The 16,279-nt window shown below is 40.8% G+C and overlaps 1 protein-coding gene across 2 annotated transcripts in view; it reads right to left on the bottom strand.

Moving 5' to 3' along the window:
* The window catches only part of TET1 (tet methylcytosine dioxygenase 1), a 151,535-nt gene that overhangs the window by 17,369 nt on the left and 117,887 nt on the right, over window positions 1-16,279 (bottom strand). For both annotated transcript variants that reach the window (XM_047761512.1, XM_047761513.1), the window contains exon 7: window positions 3,417-3,628. In XM_047761512.1, coding sequence (XP_047617468.1) covers window positions 3,417-3,628 — 212 coding nt within the window. The remainder of the gene's footprint in view (window positions 1-3,416; window positions 3,629-16,279) is intronic.

Genomic DNA, 16,279 nt, shown 5'->3' with positions numbered 1-16,279 from the left:
ATTAACTTGAAAGGGAAGAAAAAATGGAATGCAAATGAGAACTAAGGAGGTAAAGTTGAAATTGCAGATGGAAATTCAAGTTGTCAAACAAATAGAAAATTGTAGGTTCATTACTGACCATGAGACCAAACGAAAACAGTTTCTGGGAGCTGCCATTGTGGCGCAGTAGAAATGAATCCAACTAGGAACCATGAGGTTGTGGGTTCCATCCCTGGCCTCCACCAGTGGGTTAAGGATCCAGCATTGCTGTGAGCTGTGGTGTAGATTGCAGACACTGTTTAGATCCTGCATGGCTGTGGCTGTAGCCAGCAGCTGAAGCTCCGATTAGACCCCTGGCCTGGGAACCTCCATATGCTGCGGGTGCAGACCTAAAAAGCAAAAAAAAAAAAAAAAAGAAAGAAAGAAAACAGTTTCTACAGAATATTTTAAACTGTTAATGTCATGAATAATGGGACAAATTGACCTAAAACACTTCCTAATATTAAGACTCAAGTGTAGTATTCTTGCTAATAATTCCTGAATTGAACTGAATCAGGAAGAAACAACCAGAAAAAACAAAATTGAGCAACAGTCTACAAAATTAGCCTGTCTCTTTCAAAAAGGTCAATAAAGCCAAAATAAAAACTGAGATAAAAGGTTTAAGAATCAAAAAGAGAAAAAAACTCAATCCATCAAATTCTGGGTAGGGAGGAATTACTAAAAAAATATACTATTGGGAAATAGATGACTTTTGCATATGAACAGTGGGTTAGAGAATAGCATTTTATCATAGTTAAATTTCCTGGTTTTGATAATTGTACTGGTGTTATGTACATAAATGTGCTCATTCTTAGAAAACACCACTAAAGTATTTTTTAGGGGAAAAAGGCATAAAGTTTGTAATTAGCTCACAAATCCAGAAAGAAAATATAGAATATCAATAATGGCAACAGGTAAATTCATGTGTAGGTGTGACTATGAGTATAAATGTAAATATAACAAAAAAATTGTGGAATCTAGGTTAGGAGTATAAGAGTTCACTAAGTTTTTGGTTTTCTGGGGAGTTTTCTTTGGCTGCACCCAAGGCATGTGGAAGTCCTAGGGCCAGGGATCAAATCCCACTACAGCAGTGAAAACGCCAGATCCTTAACCCTCTGAGCCACCAAGAAACCCTCGCTAAAATATTCTGGCATCATTTCTGTAAATATCAATTTTTAAAGAAGTGATATGCTGGGTCTATATTGGGCATAACACACTAAAACATACATTATAGATCCTGGTGAGAAGTAAATAATATATGTATATCCTTTAGCGCAGTTTCTTTATAGAAGAGGTGTTATTATTAGTGTGTGTCCACATAACAAAATAAAAATGTCTGGTGGCTCTTCAGGTTAAAGATCCAGGGTTGTCATTGCTGTGGTTTGGGACACGGCTGTGAGGCAGATTTGATCTCTAGCCAGGAAAGATCTGAATGCTATGGCCACAGCCAAAATATAAAAAAATGATGTATGCATACTTGCTGACATTAGAAAGACAATAAAAATATATGATGAAATGATAATTTTAAGCATAAAGATATGTTCTGGAAGGTAAAAAATACTGTCATGTGGATGTTAGAGAGAGGATGATGCAAATTGATCATAAAGTTCATTTGAAAGCACAAAAGTAAAATAATAACATAGAAAGCCTTGAAAAAGAGCAAGAATGGTAAGCTAGCATTACCAAACATTAAACTATAATGCCACTATAACTTGAAAAATGTGGTACCAGTACCTGAAAAGGCCAGACGGTGATATGGAATTCCTATACAAAAGAACTATTGCATATATAATTTTTGTATAAAGTAATATTTCAAATCAAGTGGAAAAGAACTACTCTTCAGTAAGTAGTACTGGGGAAAAAAGGAGGAAGAAGCATAGGAATAGATCTCTTCTTCCCACTTCTTCCAAGCATAAAATTTATTTTATTATTATTTTTTTCTTTTTTTTTTTTAGGGCCACACCTGAGGCATATGGAGGTTCCCAAACTAGAGGTCTAATCAGAGCTGTTGCTGCCAGCCTATGCCAGAGCCACAGCAACACCGGATCTGAGCCATGTCTGCGACCTATACCATAGCTCACGGCAACACCAGATCCTTAACCCCTGATCGAGGCCAGGGATTGAACCCGCAACCTCATGGTTCCTAGTCAGATTTGTTTCCACTTCGCCACAATGGGAACTCCCAAGCATGAAATTTAAATGCATGAGGCTTATGTTTCAAAAATTTAAGATTTCAACAAGTAATAAAAGAAAACATGGGCGAATTATTCTATAACTTGTGTGAGAGGAAAAATGTCCTTAAATACAGCTCAAAATTCAGACACAAATAAAGGAAAAGATAGATACAATAACTTACTTTTAAAAGTAAACTTTTGCAAAAGGCGACATAGTAAAAATAAAAAGGCAAATACCAATCGAAAAATCTAAATGCAGGGGGAGTTAAGGATCTGGTGCTGTCACTGAAGCGGCTTGGCAAGCTGGCCTGGGGAACTTCCACATACCAAGGGCAGAGCCAAAACAACTAAATGTAGAAAATGCAAAAGCATTTAGAAATTACATTGCTAAGGATAAACAGCTCCAATATATAAAATGGAAAAAATGAACAAATCTTTAGAAATGTGGGCCAGAATAATTAACAGATTCTGACCAAAAAAACAAATTTTAAACAAGGCCAAATTCAGAGTTCCTGTCGTGGCTCAGAGCAAACAAATTTGACTAGCATTCATGAAGACGCAGGTTTGATCCCTGGCTTCGCTCAGTGGGTTAAGGATCTGATGTTGCCGTGAGCTGTAGCATACATAAGTCATAGATGTGGCTCGGATCTGGCATTGTTGCTGTGGCTGTGGCCAGTGGCTACAGCTCCAATTTGACCCCTGGCCTGGGAAACTCCATATGCGGCAGGTGTGGCCCTTAAAAAAGAAAAGGGCAAATGCTCTTAACCATATGAAGAAACTCTTATTCATAATATTTAAAAATGTGACTCAAAGTAAAACAATTCCATTTATTAAATGGGAAAAAACTCACCTTTAACAACATATTCACTAGAAAACTGTAGGAAAACAGATATTTTCTTACATTGCAAAGAGAGGAAATGGAAAATGGTACAATTTCTTATGGAGGAGCTGTTACTTTATAGAAAAATCTTTCTCCTCCAGTCTCTAGGGGTGAAAGGGATCAGGTACCAAAGAGGGAAGCAAGAATAGGAGAATATCCTAAATGGTCTTATCTCACGAGGAAACCCAAGTATCTCTTTAAAGAAATGATCATTCTTTTGCTGTTGTTGTGGTTGCACAATACCTAAAATTTTAGTCTCCTGTATAATATGTGTAGTTGGTAGTTAATTTAACACTACAGATAGACGTCGGAATGGCAAAGCAGTATGAAACAGATTTGATTACTTTTCATTGAGAGTGCATCTTCGATCTGTGGGATGACCATTGTAGGACTTTAGACTTTCCGTAAGCTCAGAGTACAGTCTGTCAGCCAGTGGGAGAGGGATGCCATCCCATACCATGATGAGCACCACCATCACAGCTGTGGGGCAGTGGTGGCCTGCACGCTGTCGAACAAGACAAAGAACTTTCTCTTCATCGCTGCTTCTTCTTAAAACCTGCAAAAGCAGATGAAAGCTATTATATATAGGGTGAATCAACAATAAGGCCCTATTGTATAACACATGGAACTATATTCAATATCCTGTGATGGACCATAATGGACAAGAATATGAAGAAGAACATGTAATTATGTTATTATATACATATAATTGAACCGGTTTGTTGCACAGCAGAAATGAACACAACATTGTAAATCAACTATATGTCAATAAAATAAAATTTGAAAAATTAAAAAAACTCAACTAAACCAAACCCACCAAAACCTGCAAAAGCAGAATGCATTCATTTACAGAAAACAGAAAACCTAAATTCGAATGCAGTGGATACTGCTTTTAAAGCTCTGTATCATTGCATTTGAGTTTTTGTTTTTAATTACTATTTCTCAAAGGGTTGAAGCCTATAGGATCTTTGGTTGTTAAGACTAGCTGCCTCCACACAAGTCATCACAGGGTATCTCAGGTTACTTGACTAACAACAGGCAGAGGGAAATCTGTGGACACAGTCTGTGTTTCATTTCACTATTGATACAGTATTGCAAAACAAACAGCAGAGGATCCAAAGGAAAAGAAACCACTTAACTACTCTACTCTTTCATAACTGTGGTAACTAGAGAAATCTAGCTAAATGGAAATAACCTAGGACTCCCAACATTGGAAATAAACTATTTGGAGCAGTAAAATTTAGCATCTGAGAAAAGCTATAGATTCCAGTATTTCCTGTGATTTTCCCATGCTAACACAAGGACTGATGATACCCTTTTTTTTTTTTTTTTGGCTGTGCTTGAGGCACGTGGAAGTTCCCAGGCCAGGGATCGAACTAACGCCACAGCAGTGACAATGCCGGATCCTTAGCTAACCTGCTAAGCCACTAGGGAACTGTGGTCCAGCTGACAGGGTGAAAGCAAATTATAACAATTAATTTCCAATCTTCATCTATTTATCTTATACCACATCATACTCATGGGTTGCTAAAAAGGGCTTCCAAAGTATTTAAAACACTATTCAGGGGGACGTAGTGTTTTATTTTTAAAAATTGCATGAAAATGTTGACACCATGTAAAACCATACAACTATGTTTAAGACTTCCTCCATATACCAGATTTAGAGGCTGATCCCATTAATCAGCACATAATTAGTAAATGATAAAATGCCCGCCCTTGAGACCAGAATGAAGCACCCCATAGCATAATTAATATTCCATTTTTGTTGCTATATTATTACAAAAACTTGAGATGAAACTTCTTAAGGTGTTAGTTACCCAATATCACTTTCTTCTGGCTCTCCAGATGGTTAACAATCATTGCTACCAAGGCATCCCTTGAGTAGAGTTGACTTTAGGACCTTCCCCCTAAACACAATTATTTATATTAAAATTTTTTTCTATATTTATATGTTCTCTTACAGCCAAATAAGAATACATTTGCTTTCAAATATGCTTAAATGCAAAATGATATACTGTATCAAACAGAATTACACCAGGCAATCTTCATGTTGTCAGGCCAACAACACAGTAATTAACAGTGATCCAGTCCTTATACGGGAAAATGCTAAAATGCTATTAATTCATTATAGCTGAGCTTTTTCCAGATATTCCAAATTTCCTTCAGTGAGTAATAGATAATTAAGCATAGATGAGTCTCTAAATTCTGATCTAGCTTCAATTAGCTGCTGAAGTATTGCTAGGGTATGAATTTTAGGGTCTACCCAAAATTCATGTAATAAATCCTAAATCCCAATAATGGTACGAATATGTAGGGTCCTTTAGGTGTTAAGCCAGTCACAAGGGGGAAGCCCTCTCTATTGCGATTAGTATTCTTATAAGAGGACCCACAGAAGTACCTAGTCCTTTCAACCATGTGAAGACACAAAGAGAGAAGGACCCTCCAGCCACAATGGCATCCTGATCTCCAACTTCTAAACCTCAGAACTGTGAGAAATAAATTTATGGTGTTTCTTAGCCACCCAGTCAAATGTCTTCTCATAGCAGTCTAAATGGAATAGAAATATTAAACCTGTATAGGACCTCTGAAAAATATATTAAGTATTATTGAAAGAAATTAAAGAAGACCTAAATGAAAGAGAGATACCAGGAGTTCCCACTGTAGCTGAGTGGTTAACAAACCCGACTAGCATCCATGAGGAGGGTGGTTCTATCCCTGGCTCGATCAGTGTGTTGGAGTTCTGGCACTGCCGTGAGCTGTGGTACAGATCACAGATTCGGATTAGATCTCGGGTGGCTGTTGCTGTGGCTGTGGGGTAGGCCGGCAGCTGGGCCGGCAGCCCAGATTAGACTTAGACCCCTAGCCTGGAAACCTCCATATGCCAAGGGTGCAGCCCTAAAAAGACCAAAACAAAAAACAAACAAAAAATCTTATCAAAGGTAGTTATGTTTTACGTGGAAATTGACAAAGTTGCAAATTGACTTGTAGCAAAGTTTATATGGAGGAGTTCCTTCCTTGTGGCTGAGAGGTAAGGAAACTGACTAGTTAGTATCAAGGAGGACCCAGTAGGTAAGGAAACTGACTAGTTAGTACTGGGGAGGAAAGTTTGATCCCTGGCTCTGCTCAGTGGGTTAAGGATCCGTAGTGCCATGAGCTGCAGTATATATGTTGCAGACACAGCTTGGATCTGGTGTTGCTGGCTGTGGCACAGGCCTGCAGCTGCAGCTCCCATTTGACCCCTAGCCTGGGAACCTCCATATGCCATGAGTATGGCCCTAAAAAGACAAAAAAAAAAAAAAAAGATAGTCTAGTATTGGTAAAATGACAAATAAAGAGATCAATGGAATAAAACAGTATAGGAGATCCATACAAATATGGTCACCTGACTTATGACAAAGTTGACACTGTAATGCAATGCAAAAAGCATTTTTTTTCCAATAAATGGTACTCATAGGTATCATATGGATGCCTACTTTACACAACTATTATATTGTAGATCTTTTTTTTTTTTTTTTTTTGCTTTTTAGGGCCATACCCATGGCATATAGAAGTTTCCAGGCTAGGGATCAAATTGGAGCTGCAACTGCCGACCTATGCCACAGCAACAGCAGAATCTGAGCCACATCTGCAACCTATGTGGAAAGCCGGATCCCCGACCCATTGAGCAAACCCAGAGATCGAACCCACATTCTCACGGATTCTAGGCAGATTCGTTTTTGCTGCACCACGAAGGGAACTCAAATTGTAGATCTAAATAGGGAGTACTCTTGTGCCGCAGAGGATTAAGGATCCGGCACTGTCATTGCAGTGGCCCAAGAGGCTGCTGTGGTATGGGTTCAATCCCAGGTCTAGGACTTCCACATGCTGTGGGCACAGCCATAATTTAAAATAAAATAAATTAAGATTATTTTTTTATCAAAAACAGTAACCAAAGATTAAGAAAGTAGAAAGGTAAGCAGTACAGTGGGAGACATATAGAACTGACAAAATATTCTTACCAAAAATGTATTAAAAACTACTGCCAATGAGTAATAAAAACACAATAAAAAATTGGCACCCAAAATTCAACAAGCTCAACACAAGAGACCATCCAAACAGATGATGAGCATATGAAAATAAACTCAACATTATTAATCATCTAGCAAACTAAAAAATATTTAAAAGCACTACATATATTTGTGGGGTACAAAATGATGTAACTGCCCTGGAAAACACTAAGAAGGTCCTCAAAAAATAAAAAATAGAACCACCATATGTTCAAGCAATTCCACTTCTGGTTACAGATCCACAAGAATTGAAAGTAGGGTCCAAAACAGGTATTTGCATACCCATGTTCACTGCGTTACTATTTATCATAGCCATCAAGTGAAAGCAACCCAAATGCCCGTTGACAGATGAATGGATAAACAAATTGTTATATATACACAGACGAGAATATTATTCAGACTTAAAAAAGGAAGTCCTGTCATTTGCCACAACAAGCCATGAACCTTGAGGACATAATGCTATGTGAAAAAAAGCCAGTCATGAAAAGACAAAAACACTTAATGATTTCATTTACATTGGCATATATAAAGTAGTCAAATTCATAAAAATATAAAAGTAAAATGGTGTTATGGATTAGGGTGATAGGCCAATAGGGAGCTGTTTAATGGGTATAAAGTTTCAGATTTGCAAGATGGAAGTATTCTGGATTTCTGATCCACAACAATGAATACACGTAATACTACTGAACTGTACTTTTTTTTCTTTTTCTTTTTTGTCTTTTTAGGGCCACACCCATGGCATGTGGAAGTTCTCAGGCTAAGGGCTGAATCGGAACTGTAGGCATTGGCCTACTCCATAGCCACGATAATGCCAGATCCAAGCCATGTCTGTGACCTATACTACAGCTTACAGCAACACCAGATCCTTAACCCACCGAGGTCAGGATCAAACCAGTGTCCTCATGGATACTAATGAGATTCATTTTCACTGAGCCTTGATGGGAACTCCTGAACCATACTCTTAAAAAAAATTTATGTTATTTTGCCACAAAGCTAAAAAAAGAGGAAATAAATATTTAAAAAAAAAAAACAAAAAAACAGCATTACAGAAGTTCCTGTTGTGGCCCAGTGGAAAGGAATCCGACTAAGAACCATGAGGTTGCAGGTGCAATCCCTGGCCTCACTCAGTGAGTTAAGGATCTGGCATTGCTGTGAGCTGTGCGGTAGGCTGCACTTGGCTTGGATCTGACATTTCTTTTCTTTTTCTTTTTTGTCTTTTTGCTATTTCTTTGGGTCGCTCCCACGGCATATGGAGGTTCCCAGGCTAGGGGTCGAATCGGAGCTGTAGCCACTGGCCTACGCCAGAGCCACAGCAACTCGGGATCCAAGCCGAGTCTGCAACCTACACCACAGCTCACGGCAACGCCAAATCGTTAACCCACTGAGCAAGGGCAGGGACCAAACCCGCAACCTCATGGTTCCTAGTCGGATTCGTTAACCACTGCGCCACGACGGGAACTCCCGGATCTGGCATTTCTTTTTTTTTGTTTGTTTTTGTATTTTTATTTATTTATTTTTGTCTTTTTGCTATTTCTTGGGCCGCTCCTGCGGCATATGGAGGTTCCCAGGCTAGGGGTCGAATTGAAGCTGTAGCCACTAGCCTACACCAGAGCCACAGCAACGCGGGATCCGAGCCGCGTCTGCAACCTGCACCACAGCTAACGGCAACGCCGGATCGTTAACCCACCGAGCAAGGGCAGGGACCGAACCCGCAACCTCATGTTTCCTAGTCGGATTCGTTAACTACTGCGCCACGACGGGAACTCCCGGATCTGGCATTTCTATGGCTCTGGCATAAGCCGGCAGCTGTAGCTCCGACTCAACCCCCTAGCCTGGGAACCTCCATATGCCACGAGTGCAGCCCTAAAAAGAAAAAAAAAAAAAACCCGATGACATAAAAAAGCACTACACACTCAGGACAGTGTATAAAATGAAGGTAACACCGCTATTCAAAATTACCCCAAACTAGTAACAACCCAAATGTTAATCAACAGAAGAATGGCTCAAAAAATTTTAACAATTCATAAATGAACCCTAATGAGCAAAGAGAACAAGAATGATCTACAGTTACAAACAACATGGATTAATCTTACAATTAAAATGCTGTGAGAGGAGTTCCTATTGTGGTTCAAGGGGAACAAGTCCAACTAGTATCCCTGAGGATGTGGGTTCCATCCCTGCCCTCACTCAGTGGGCCTGGATCCCAAGTTGCTGTGGCTGTGGTGTAGGTCGGCAGCAACAGCTCCATTTCAACCCCTAGCCTGGGAACCTCCATATGCTGCGGGTGTGGCCCTAAAAGCAAAACAAAAAACAAAACAAAAAAACCCCAAAAAAACTGCTGTGAGAAGGAAGACAGAAGATGTAAGCCAAAGAATACATATTACAAGAGTGCACTGGAAAAGTTCAAATCAGGCAAGATTAATCAATACTGTTAGAAGTCAGGGAGTAGCTAGTGACTGACTGGGAAGGGGCAAAAGGAGTGATATTGAGTGTGATGGCCTTAAAAAAATTCTGTGACCTTAGGATTTCTGAAGTCTTCTTCACATATGTCATTGTAAAATAAAAGTGTTCTTTAACCTAAATTTAAAACAAAAAGCAGAAACTGCTTAGTTATTTCCTGACTCAGGACATTTTAGCAAGTCTCTTACCCTTTACTGTAGCACAGATCTAGGATCTAATAAATATTAGACACTATTTTATGTCACTTTGCTTTAATACTGCATAATTGGCCCCTGAGCACAGAACTCGGCTCATAGAAGGCTCTCAAATATTTGCTGGATGACAGCAAAGCAGGATCTGAACCGCGTCTTCGACCTACACCACAGATCATGGCAATGTAGGATCCTTAACCCACCAAGCAAGGACAGGGACAGAACCTACATCCTCATGGATATTAGTCAGGTTCGTTACCACTGAGCCAGGAGAGGAACTCCAGTCTGAACTTTTAAAATGTGGTAAAGGACAGCTAAGTGCAACCTAGTGATCCTGATTGGATTCTGAATTAGGACAAAAATTTGTTTTCTTCTTCCATAAAGGATATTATGGATATACATTTTTTATTTTTCAAATTGTAATTGGGTATTACCAAAGTAATAAACAATTCTTAAGTTAGAATGCAAAATGAAAGCACCTTATCATTTTAAAGGTGCAAAAGCAAGGAAATACAACATAAATTTATCCACATTTTAAATAGTTGGCTGTGTGATGGATGCCATTTAAAAATTTTCAATAGAAAAATGATTTATAAATCAGTTTACAGAAGATCAAAAAAATCAATGATATTATGGATATTAAACACACAAAATGCATCTAGGGGAAAAGGGCATCATGTTTACAAATTACTATTAAAGAGCTCAGAGAGTTCCCTTCTTGGCACAGTGGAAATGAATCCGACTAGGAACCATGAAGTGGCAGGTTCGATCCCTGGCCTCACTCAGGGGGTTAAGAACCTCGTGTTGCCGTGCGTTGTGGTGTAGGCCGGTGACTACAGCTCCAGTTGGGAACCTCTATATGCCACGGGCGAGGCCCTGAACAAGAGCTCAGAAAAAATAGAGAAGGTGAGGGGCAAAGGAGAGAGAACAAATAGATAATGAAAATCATAGGCGGTAAAAAGTTAAATTTTGGAAATGTCAAGTGTAGCATAAATAGGAATTTTCTCTTCTCTTCTTGCAACTTATGAGTAACAAAACGGTAAGTTAAGAAGTACTTCTGTGGTGCTGGCCAACATTTTGGGAAACATTGTGTACTGTACTCCGAACGTAAGCACTTAAGGCCTTTAGCAGTGGAAGACAAGCTCTCCGGCAATCTCGACAACTCTAGTGATTTAAAAAACAGGCCATTGTGAGAATCAATATAAGAAGAGCAAAAAGTAAATCCTTGCATAACCTGAGGAATGGACAATGGGAGAATTTTTTTTTCTCTCAGAACTTTATCAGGTGGAGAGAATTTGTTGTAAAGGAAAAAAAAAACTTTGCAGTTAAACTTAATCTATGGGAATATGAATATCCAATGTGTATTGTTTTATTATTTTATTTTTATTTTTTTTGTCTTTTTGCTATTTCTTTGGGCCGCTCCCGCGGCATATGGAGGTTCCCAGGCTAGGGGTCCAATTGGAGCTGTAGCCCCCGGCCTACGCCAGAGCCACAGCAACATGGGATCCGAGCCTCGTCTGCGACCTACACCACAGCTCATGGCAACGCCGGCTCCTTAACCCACTGAGCAAGGCCAGGGATCGAACCCGCAACCTCATGGTTCCTAGTCGGATTCGTTAACCACTGCACCACGACGGGAACTCCAAACTCAAGATGTTTTATTTATTTATTTATTTATTTTTAGGGTCGCATCCATAGCCTAAGTTCCAAAGTTAGGGGTATAATCAGAGGTGCAGCTGCAGCTGCCAGCTTACAGCACAGCCACAGCAACACTGGATCCAAGTCACATCTGGGACCTACACCCACAGCTCATGGCAACTCTGTATCCTTAACCCACTAAGGAAGGCCAGGGATAGAACCTGCCTCCTCATGGTTACTAGTCTGGTTCGTTTCTGCTGAGCCAAACGGAAACTCCAGGTACAAATCAAAGATTGGAAGTAAAGTGTAATTTCCACTAAAGGGGAAAATATTAGCAATGCATTTTTCTATTGTATTGCTAGGGGAAAATGTAAGATTTTTTCTGAGAGGTTTGTAGGAATAAGGGCGCAAAAGAGGGTGACACTTTTTGTTTGGAGACAGTAGGAAGGCTTCATGGCGATGCTTCTTAAAGAACTGAAAGTCTGCCACCAGAAAAAATGATAATACAAAGGCAATTCTAAGATTTTTTTGAAAAATGAACCCACAAAGCAAGGGTGACATTAAAGGAAGAACTCTGCCAAGTATCCACCCCAGATGGCTTCTGTGATTATAAAACTGCCTTTATTAGGAGTTCCCATCATGGCTCAGCGATAACAAATACATCTAGTATCCATGAGGACACAGGTTTGATCCCTGGCCTCACTCAGTGGGTTAAGGAGCCGGTGTTGCCGTGAGCTGTGGTATAGGTCGAAGATGCAGCTCAGATCCTGAGTTGCTGTGGCTGTGGCGTAGGCCGGTAGCTGCAGCCCCAATTCAACCCCTTGCCTAGGAACTTCCATATGACTCAGGTGTGGCCCTTACAAGAAAAAAAAAGAGGAGTTCCCGTCATGGCACAGTGGTTAACGAATCCCACTAGGAACCATGAGGTTGTGGGTTGGATTCTTGGCCTCGCTCAGTGGGTTAAGCGTCTGGCATTGCCATGAGCTGTGGTGTAGGTTACAGACTCAGCTTGGATCCCACGTTGCTGTGGCTGTGGTGTAGGCCGGCAGCTACAGGTCTGATTCAACCCCTAGCCTAGGAACCTCCATATGCCATGGGAGTGACCCAAAAAATGGCAAAAAGACAAAAAAAAAGACAAAAAAAAGAAAAGAAAAAAAGAAAGAAAAAGAAAAAACCTGCCTTTACTAAATTGTTATATTTAGTTGGTTCTAGTTCTGAGATCTCTGACATAAAGATAATGCTTATTCTGTTTAAGATGTAGCTCTAGGGTCAACATTTCCCCCAAAGTCCTTCTTGGACCCTCACCAACGAAAGTTACAATTGGTTTCCTCTCTGCTCCCTCTCCATGCTTTTCTCAAGCAGGCAGGTGATAGGGAGTAGTGACTAGCACACTGACAGCCTAAGCTGCACCCAGGACTAAGATCACCTAGGAAGGCCTATCATAGACTGGCTTCCTCGAGTTGCTGAAGAGTGATGAGGGAAAGCTGTGTGACAGAAGCCAAGCGAAGAAAGACCTTCTCAGAAAAGGGAGTGTGACCAATACCCTGAACTGCTGAAGAAAGTTCATGAGGACGTGTACTTTCTTCGACAGATAAGTATTCAGGATCACTAGGATAGCTTTCTTTTTTTCAGAAAAGTGGAGACAAAAGATCAGCCTGATGACCATTTGGAAAAAGATTTCCTAGTATTTCCAGAATAGAGTTCACTTATCCTGGGTTATAAATTATTTATGAATAGCTGTGAAAAATACATTCTAAACTATTTCTGTTAACTTGATCTGGATGGGACAATCTATTTAAATTCCCCAGAGGAAGATTTTTTTTTTTTTGGGGCTTTTTGCCTTTTCTTGAGCCACTCCTGCGGCATATGGAGGTTCCCAGGCTAGGGGTCCAATCAGAGCTGTAGCCGCTGGCCTAGGCCAGAGCCACAGCAACGCGGGGATTCAAGCCGTGTCTGCAACCTACACCACAGCTCACGGCAACGCTGCATCTTTTCTTTTTTTTTTTTTTTTTTTTTTTTGCTATTTCTTGGGCCGCTCCCGCAGCATATGGAGGTTCCTAGGCTAGGGGTTGAATCGGAGCTGCAGCCACTGGCCTACGCCAGAGCCACAGCAACGCGGGATCCGAGCCAAGTCTGCGACCTACACCACAGCTCATGGCAATGCCAGACGCTTAACCCACTGAGCGAGGGCAGGGATCAAACCCGCAACTTCATGGTTCCTAGTGGAATTCGTTAACCACTGCGCCACGACGGGAACTCCTAAATTCCCCAGAGGAAGCTTTTAAGGCAAAATCAAGAGTGATAATCTGGGATATTCGAAATAACTTTTGGTGGTCTAGTGGGTTTAGGGCCATACTTTACAAAGGATACAAAAATGGGAGTGGGGACAACACTGGATGAATGGTATGCTGGCATTTAATTATCTTCCACCGTAATCACGAATTGTTCTTGGCGGTATACAGACTTTGTAATTATTCTTTTGGAAATACATCGTTTTTTGCATCAGAATTACTACTACAACATCTGCTGGTACCTGCAGATATTTGAACATACAAAGGCTAATTAAACTACTTTTTTTCTTTTTAGGGCTGCACCTGTGGCATATAGAAGTTCCTGGGCTAGGGGTTGAATTGGAACTGCAGCTGCTGGCCTACACCACAACCAGGATACAAATGGCATCTGTGACCTATGACACAGCTCTTAGTAACATCGGATCCTTAATCCACTGAGCGAAGCCAGGGATGAATCCCACAACCTCATGGATACTAGTTGGATTCTTAACCCGCTGAGCCACTATGGGAACCGCTCATACTATAACTTCTAAATACTATGATTAAAGGTGATAATTTAGATCAAGTAAACAATGTGGTAAAAAATTAAAAGAAATAAGTAGTAGAGTTCCAGTTGTGGCTCAGTGGCAAAAAACCGAACTAGTATGCATGAGGTTGCAGGTTCAATCCCTGACCTCACTCAGTGGGTTAAGGATCCAGTGCTGCCAAGAGCTGTGGTGTAGGTTGAAGACGTGGCTTGGATCCTGCATTGCAGTAGAATAGGGCGGACACCAGCAGCTACAACTTCAATTCGACCCTTAGCATGGGAACTTCCACACTCCACGGGTGCAGCCTTAAAAAAGACAAAAACAAAGAAAGGAATAGTATAATGATTGGAAGACATAGTTGCCCATGATTTTTAGTTGCAATTTCTAACATCCTAACTCTTAGTTTGAGTTTACCCAAAATTGCTAGTATCATTATACTCAGAGGATAAAACTAAGATGGTTTGTTGTTTTTTTTTTTTTGGCTGCACATAGCATGTGGAAATTCCTGGGCCAGGGATCAAACCCCTTGCCTCAGTTGCAGCCTGCACCACAGCTGTAGCAACGCCAGATCCTTAACCTACTGTGCCACAAGTGAACTCCCTTAAAATTTAAATTCTTTCTTTCTTTCTTTACTTTTCAGCATATGGGAGTTTCCAGGCTTGGGATTTAATTGGAGGTACAGCTGCCAGCCTACACCACAGCCACAGCAATGCTCGATCCGAGCTGCATCTTTGACCTATACCACAACTCATGGCAATGCCAAATCCTTAAACCACTGAGTGGGGTCAGGGGTCACACCCATGTCCTCATGGATACTAGTTGCATTTGTTATCACTGAGCCATGATGGGAACTCCTAAAATTTAATTTTAATTGAATATAGAGCTTTAATTTTCTACATGGATACTTCAATTGATTTAATTTTTTTTTTTTGGTCATTTTTGCTATTTCTTGGGCCGCTCCCGCGGCATATGGAGATTCACAGGCTAGGGGTCCAATCGGAGCTGTAGCTGCCAGCCTACGCCAGAGTCACAGCAACTTGGGATCCGAGCCGCGTCTGCAACCTACACCACAGCTCACGGCAACGCCGGATCGTTAACCCACTGAGCAAGGGCAGGGACCGAACCCGCAACCTCATGGTTCCTAGTCGGATTCGTTAACCACTGCGCCACGACGGGAACTCCTGATTTAATTTTAAAAATCTGAATTTAGTAACTGTATAATTATATAACTATATCACTTTTTTAAAAAAGTAAATAGAAGAGTCTTTAAAATACAACCTTAGGTGTTCCCATAGTGGCTCAGTGGAAACGAATCTGACTAGGAACCATGAGTTTGTGGGTTTGAGTCCTGGCCTTGTTCAGTGAGTTAAGGATCTGTTGTTGCCGTGAGCTGTGGTGTTGGTCGCGGACACGGCTTGGATCCTGCGTTGCTGTGGCTCTGGTGTAGGCTGGTGGCTACTGCTTCGATTCTACTCCTAGCCTGGGAACCTCCATATGCCACAGGTGTGGTCCTAAAATGAAAAAGGAAAAAAAAACCATATATATTTACACACACACATACACAAGAAATACCTGATTTGAGTACAGAAATAAGCAGCACCGTGATACAGCTTGAAGACAACTAAAGCAGATATTAGCCAGAACCTGGGAACAAAAGGAAAGTTGGAGCTCCCGTCGTGGCTCAGTGGTCAACGAATCCAACTAGGAACCATGAGGTTTCGGGTTTGATCCCTGACTTCGCTCAGTGGGTTAAGGATCGGGCGTTACCTTGAGCTGTGGTGTAGTTCGAAGATGTGGCTCGGATCCCGTGTTGCTGTAGCTGTGGTGTACGCCAGCGGCTACAACTCCAATTCGACCCCTAGCCTGATCCTCCACATGCCGTGGGAGTGGCCCTAGAAAAGGCAAAAAGACAAAAAAAAAAAAGAAGAAAGTCTTTCAAAATTATATAAATGCAGGGAAGATGATTGACACTTTTAGATACTTCATCTCAGTTTACACCTCATCCCAAAACTCTGGTAACATCAGTCCCAAGTAGGCAATATTCACACTTCTAC

Source organism: Phacochoerus africanus, chromosome 15 (assembly GCF_016906955.1).
Source record: "Phacochoerus africanus isolate WHEZ1 chromosome 15, ROS_Pafr_v1, whole genome shotgun sequence".
Classification (NCBI taxonomy): Eukaryota; Metazoa; Chordata; class Mammalia; order Artiodactyla; family Suidae; genus Phacochoerus; species Phacochoerus africanus.
The sequence above is the reverse complement of the archived record's forward strand: the minus strand, read 5'-3'. Positions and strand labels throughout refer to the sequence as shown.